At 36.6% G+C, this 7,001-nt stretch overlaps 1 protein-coding gene across 1 annotated transcript; it reads left to right on the top strand.

The window, feature by feature from the left end:
* Nucleotides 1–1,549: 1,549 nt before the first annotated feature.
* On the top strand, nucleotides 1,550–6,077 carry LOC145064751 (uncharacterized). The gene is made up of 2 exons (XM_079012126.1): nucleotides 1,550–2,411; nucleotides 2,470–6,077. Exons 1-2 carry the CDS (start codon nucleotides 1,550–1,552, stop codon nucleotides 6,075–6,077), a joined length of 4,470 nt encoding a protein of 1,489 aa, XP_078868252.1.
* The last annotated feature ends 924 nt before the right edge of the window (nucleotides 6,078–7,001 follow it).

Here is a 7,001-nt window from a genome sequence, read left to right as displayed (position 1 = left end):
AATTAAATAAGGCTCATGCAGAAGAAGAGTGTTTTTTAAAGCAAAAGGCGAAAGTGAGCTGGTTAAAGGAGGGAGATAGCAACTCAAAATATTTCCATAAAATTGTCAAAGGCAAAATAAATAGAAATAGCATACGTGCTGTTTTGAATGAAGAAGGAAAATGGGTTGAGGGTGAAAATGTTCCTAATGTTTTCATTAAATATTTTAGTGAGTTTCTGGGAACCGAGATACCTTGTGCTGTTATTGATAATCCTTCTTCTTTGTTCTCTAAGAAACTTGATCTTGTGCATGCTGCTGATATGGTTAAAGTGGTCACTGATGAGGAAATAAAAAGTGCGCTTTTTGATATAGAAGATGATAAAGCTCCGGGGCCTGATGGTTTTTCTGCAAAAATTTTTAAATCCATGTGGGATGTTATTGGGAATGACCTGTGCCAAGCTGTTAAGGAATTTTTTTGTAATGGCAGATTGCTCAAAGAAGTTAATGCTACGGTGATTGCTTTGGTGCCCAAGATTGATACTCCTGGGAAAGTTAGTGATTACAGGCCGATTTCTTGCTGCTCTGTTATCTACAAATGTATAAGTAAAATAATAGTTGGTCGTATAAGGGATTATTTGAGGTTCATTGTGTCAAATAATCAGTCGGCTTTCATTCCTGGTCGTTCAATCATTGATAATATTTTGTTATCTCAAGAATTAGTTCGAGGATATCATCGTGATCGTGGGTTTTCTCGGTGTGCCATGAAAGTGGACATACAAAAAGCTTATGATACGGTTAATTGGTCTTTTCTCCAGGACATTCTTTTTTTCTTTGGATTTCATCTTGTCATGATTAAATGGATAATGTGTTGTGTGACGACTCCTTCATTCATGCTAAGTATAAATGGTTCCTTCTATGGGTATTTTGATGGCAAACGTGGGCTTAGGCAAGGTTGTCCTTTGTCTCCTTATTTATTCACGCTTGTGATGGAGGTTTTTAATTTGATTCTGCAAAGAAAGATTCGTAATGAGAAAATTTTCAAGTACCATTGGGGCTGTAAAAAGCAAAAGATTACTCACCTTTGTTTTGCAGATGATTTAATGATTTTCTGTCATGGTAATAAAGCTTCTGTTAAGGTGATCAAAGAGGCTCTTGATGAATTCGCTGGTGTGGCTGGGCTTAATCCTAATCTTGCTAAAAGTCATATTTTCTTTGGAAATGTGAAGGCTAATATGAAGAAGAAAATTCTTGACTCTCTTGCTTTTGTGGAGGGTAAACCCTAAACCCTAAACCCTAAACCCTAAACCCTAAACCCTAAACCCTGAACCCTGAACCCTGAACCCTGAACCCTGAACCCTGAACCCTGAACCCTAAACCCTGAACCCTGAACCCTGAACCCTAACCCCTAAACCCTAAACCCTAAACCCTAAACCCTAAACCCTAAACGCTATACCCTAAACCCTAAACCCTAAAACCCTAAACCCTAAACCCTAAACCCTAAACCCAAAAGATAGAGGAAGAGGAGAAAAGCAAAATTGAAAAAGGGAAAGAAGGAGTTACAATTGATCTTATGGAAGTTCTGTTAGCTACAACCAAAGAAGTTAAGGAGAAAAATGATGGGTTTGAAACTGTGGTGAAGAAAAACAAAGGAAATAATTTGAATGCTAGTTCTAAAGAAGCTGCTGTTGGAAATAATCATAAATTGAACCAGGGGCAATATGCGAATTTTTCGAAAAATGGAAGAATTGGGGCAGGTAATGGAAATCGCATGCAGGGGCATAATGGGAATAATTCAAATTATGGAAATTCTGGTGCTAGTTCTGGGAATCGCTTTCAAGGGCAAAATGGGATTGGTTCAAAAAATGTTAGATTTGGAATAGAACAAGGTGGGAAAATAGGAAGTAATAGTTCTCAGGGGTATAACGGGAAGAATAAAGGAGGGAATAGTTATAAAGGGGTTTCTTCACATGAAAAAGGGCAAGGAAGTAATTTCAAAAATATAAAAGTGGAACAGGGGCAGAAAAATAAGAATAATAATTTTTTTAAAAAAGAGAATGATGCAGGGGCTGTTTCGGGAAATAAGAATAAATTGGGGATAATTTCTGGGAACTACAATATTCAAGAAAATAAAAAGGAAGAAGAAGCGATGATAAGGGCTGGAGGAGATCATAAATATATTCCGAATTCAGGGGGTGGTATCAAAATTAGCTCTAATTTTGATCGGATTCAGCAAAATGTAAAAGATGGAAATTCTGTGAATCTCTTTTCTTCTAATAAATTTGATGTTTTAAAGGATGTGGAAGATGAAAATCAATTTGATTTTTCCAAGGGTGTTGCAGAAGCTGATTTAGACTATCTGGACACTGTAGACCAAATGGAAGTTTTAGGTGGTATCCCTGAGGATGATACCAATATGGAAGCTTATTCCAATGGTGTTTAGTTTTGGAATTTGGAATATTAGGGGATTTAATCAATCTCCTAAGCAAAAAGAGTTAATTAGTTTAATAAAGAGGAATAATTTGAGTTTACTTGCTGTTCTTGAGCCTCAAGTCAGTGTTAGTAAACTGAAAGAGAAGTGTGATAAGGTTTTTGGATCTTGGAAGTGGATAGCTAATAAGGGTATTTCTGGAAATACCATTCGAATTATTGTTGGATGGAACTCTAATCTCTTTGATGTAAACTTGATTGATCAAAATGATCAAGTTTTACATTGCAAAATTAGTTTTCCAAACAATAATAAATATGTTTTCTGTTCCTTTGTCTATGCTGCCAATAAGTATACTGAAAGAAAAGTTTTATGGTCTTCTCTCAAGAATCATAAGGGATTTGTTAAAGATGATCCGTGGGTTATTGGAGGGGATTTTAATGTTATTCTCAATCTGAATGAAAGCACAGCGGGTTCGTCTAGACTCACAAATGGGATGGTGGATTTTCTTGATTGCATTAACAGCCTTGATCTTCAAGACATAAACTGCAATGGTTTGAACTTCACTTGGAACCAAAAGCCTCGTGGAAGTAATGGCATTCTAAAGAAGCTTGATCGTGTTATGGGAAACAGCAGATTGATTGAGGATTTTCCCACCATTTATGCTTCTTTCCTTCCTTACGGTATTTCTGATCACAGCCCTGTGATTATTAAAATTCCTTTGAAGATGAAGTATAAAGTCTTACCGTTTAAATTCCCTAATGTTCTCACTCTTTGTAATGAGTTAAAACCTTTGGTTGAAACTCATTGGAGAAATGAAGTTAACGGAATAAAGATGTTTCAGCTAGTTCAAAAACTCAAGATTCTTAAAAAGCCAATACGGAAATTATTTAAAGATCAAGGTCATCTGTCTGAGAAGGTTACTCATTGTCGAAAAGAGCTTGATGCTGTGCAAGTTGATCTTGATAAAGATCCGTTTAATCCAGATCTTAGGGAGTTGGAAGCTATTTTTCTTGGTGAATTAAATAAGGCTCATGCAGAAGAAGAGTGTTTTTTAAAGCAAAAGGCGAAAGTGAGCTGGTTAAAGGAGGGAGATAGCAACTCAAAATATTTCCATAAAATTGTCAAAGGCAAAATAAATAGAAATAGCATACGTGCTGTTTTGAATGAAGAAGGAAAATGGGTTGAGGGTGAAAATGTTCCTAATGTTTTCATTAAATATTTTAGTGAGTTTCTGGGAACCGAGATACCTTGTGCTGTTATTGATAATCCTTCTTCTTTGTTCTCTAAGAAACTTGATCTTGTGCATGCTGCTGATATGGTTAAAGTGGTCACTGATGAGGAAATAAAAAGTGCGCTTTTTGATATAGAAGATGATAAAGCTCCGGGGCCTGATGGTTTTTCTGCAAAAAATTTTAAATCCATGTGGGATGTTATTGGGAATGACCTGTGCCAAGTTGTTAAGGAATTTTTTTGTAATGGCAGATTGCTCAAAGAAGTTAATGCTACGGTGATTGCTTTGGTGCCCAAGATTGATACTCCTGGGAAAGTTAGTGATTACAGGCCGATTTCTTGCTGCTCTGTTATCTACAAATGTATAAGTAAAATAATAGTTGGTCGTATAAGGGATTATTTGAGGTTCATTGTGTCAAATAATCAGTCGGCTTTCATTCCTGGTCGTTCAATCATTGATAATATTTTGTTATCTCAAGAATTAGTTCGAGGATATCATCGTGATCGTGGGTTTTCTCGGTGTGCCATGAAAGTGGACATACAAAAAGCTTATGATACGGTTAATTGGTCTTTTCTCCAGGACATTCTTTTTTTCTTTGGATTTCATCCTGTCATGATTAAATGGATAATGTGTTGTGTGACGACTCCTTCATTCATGCTAAGTATAAATGGTTCCTTCTATGGGTATTTTGATGGCAAACGTGGGCTTAGGCAAGGTTGTCCTTTGTCTCCTTATTTATTCACGCTTGTGATGGAGGTTTTTAATTTGATTCTGCAAAGAAAGATTCGTAATGAGAAATTTTTCAAGTACCATTGGGGCTGTAAAAAGCAAAAGATTACTCACCTTTGTTTTGCAGATGATTTAATGATTTTCTGTCATGGTAATAAAGCTTCTGTTAAGGTGATCAAAGAGGCTCTTGATGAATTCGCTGGTGTGGCTGGGCTTAATCCTAATCTTGCTAAAAGTCATATTTTCTTTGGAAATGTGAAGGCTAATATGAAGAAGAAAATTCTTGACTCTCTTGCTTTTGTGGAGGGTAAATTACCAATGCGTTATTTGGGGCTGCCATTGATTTCTATGAGACTTTTTATTAGAGATTGTAAGAGGCTGGTTGATAAAGTCAGGAAAAGAATAGTTGATTGGAGGAATAAGTTTTTATCTTATGCTGGAAGATTACAGCTCATTTCTTCAGTGCTTTTTTCGTTTCCTGTGTATTGGGCTTCCAGTATGCTTATTCCTATGAGTGTCATCAAGGAAATTGAAAAGATGATGAAGAATTTTTTGTGGAACCATGATGAATCGAAAAAAGGAAGAGAAAAAGTGGCTTGGTCGGCTATATGCAAACCTGTTGCTAATGGAGGGTTGGGCCTAAGAAGTTTGAGAATGTGGAATAAAGCTATTCTTTCCAAACGAATTTGGATGATTCTTTCTGATGTTGATTCTCTTTGGGTTAAGTGGGTTAAGTTTAATCTCTTAAAAGGAAGAAGCTTTTGGGATGTTGAGAAAAAGAATGGTCTTAGTTGGAGCTGGAGGAATTTGATAAAGTTGAAATCGGTTTGTCGTGATCATTTTTGTAATGTGATTGGTAATGGAGAAATTACATACATGTGGTATGATGATTGGCACCCTCTTGGCCCTTTTTCTTATGTGTTGTCCCCGAGAGAAATAACAAGTGCTGGATTCAATATTTCTGATAAGGTGAAAGATGTTGTGATTGATAGTTCTTGGTTTTGGCCGGAAGATTGGTGTAATATTATTCCTCAACTCAAGGACCATCAATTACCGATTCTTGATGATGTTAAGACTGATAAGGTTATGTGGAGGAACAATGCTGGGAAAGAGATAGAATTTAGCATTAAAAAAGTTTGTGATGATTTGTATGATTTTGGGAATAAAGTTTCTTGGGTTCATCTTGTTTGGTTCAAGCATCGTATTCCAAGTCATAGCTTCATTTTGTGGCTTGCCATTCAAGAGAGACTTTTGACTCAAGACAGGATGAGATTTTGGGACAAGAAGAAAAATCTCAATTGTGTTTTCTGCAATACTCAGCCAGATTCTCACTCACATCTGTTTTTTGAATGTCCTTATTCTTCTTCTATTTGGGATGTGGTGAAAGATAGAGTGGAGATTCAAAATAATTCTAGTGGATGGAAAGAACTTGTTGAAGATCTTACGATTCTTTTCAAAGGAAATAACATTAGCATTTTCATCATGAAAATTGCTTTTGCTGCCACTGTGTATCATGTTTGGAAAGAAAGAAATTCTAGATTGTTTAGAAAAGGAAAGAATGTGGAGGAAAAAATTATTTTGAATATTTTTGAAGAAATTCGTCTCAAGCTTATTGGTTTCAAAGGTGAAGTTTTGGGGTTTGACAATGAAGTCAAAAGGAAGTGGGGTGTTCCTGTGGGAAAGAAGAACCATGACTATTCTGATGTTTAAAGGAATTGATGGTTTTGGGTTTAGCAATTTTCCTTTAAAAATTGTTTTGCATATCGGTTTGATCCCGATTTTCTGGAGGATTTTGCCTCTTGAAGTGGTTTTTCTCATGCAAATGGGTTTTATCCCCATTATTGGTTGTTTTCCTCCTTGGCAACTTGGAGTCTCCACTTCGGTGGGTGCCACTGCTAGTTCGATTAGCAAGTGGTGGGATAATTACCCGTCAATACCAGGGATTGGGTACGTTTTCCTTAAACTGTACCACATTCAGGTTGGTTGTTTCCTTTCTTTACATAAAACAACCACTTTTTATTGTCTTGGAATACTCATATGGTTAATGCTATCCGGTTTATCCCGGATTTCATAGGTAGTTTTACCTTTGAAGTGGTTCTTTTCTTGATACAGATGGGTTTGATTCCCATTATTGGTTGTTTTCCTCCTTGGCAACTTGGAGTCTCCACTTCGGTGGGTGCCACTGCTAGTTCGATTAGCAAGTGGTGGGATAATCACCCGGTAATACCACGGATTGGGTACGTTTTCCTTAAACTGTACCACATACAGGTTGGTTGTTTCCTTTGTCTTCATAAAAACAACCACTTTTGGATCCTTAGGGATTCTTTTATTGATATTTGCTTTCTGGTTTATCCCAGAATTCATTGGATTTTTTCCTTTGAAGTGGTTATTTTTTTGAAGCAAATGGGTTTGATCCCCGTTAGTTGGAATCTTCTTCCTAGGCAACTAGGAATCTCCACTTTTGTGGGTGCCACTGCTAGTTCGATTAGCAAGTGGTGGGATTTTTACCCGTTAATACACTGGATTGGGTACGTTAACCTTAGACTGTACCACATTTGGGTTGGTTGTTTCCCTTGTTTACATAAAAACAACCACTTTTGGAGCTTTGTTTCTTCTTGGTTTTACCAAATTTTT

The sequence above is a fragment of the Lactuca serriola genome, chromosome 7 (assembly GCF_051521515.1).
Source record: "Lactuca serriola cultivar US96UC23 chromosome 7, Lser_US96UC23_V15, whole genome shotgun sequence".
Classification (NCBI taxonomy): Eukaryota; Viridiplantae; Streptophyta; class Magnoliopsida; order Asterales; family Asteraceae; genus Lactuca; species Lactuca serriola.
Note: the sequence above shows the minus strand (reverse complement) of the source record. Positions and strands in the feature narration are given on the sequence as shown.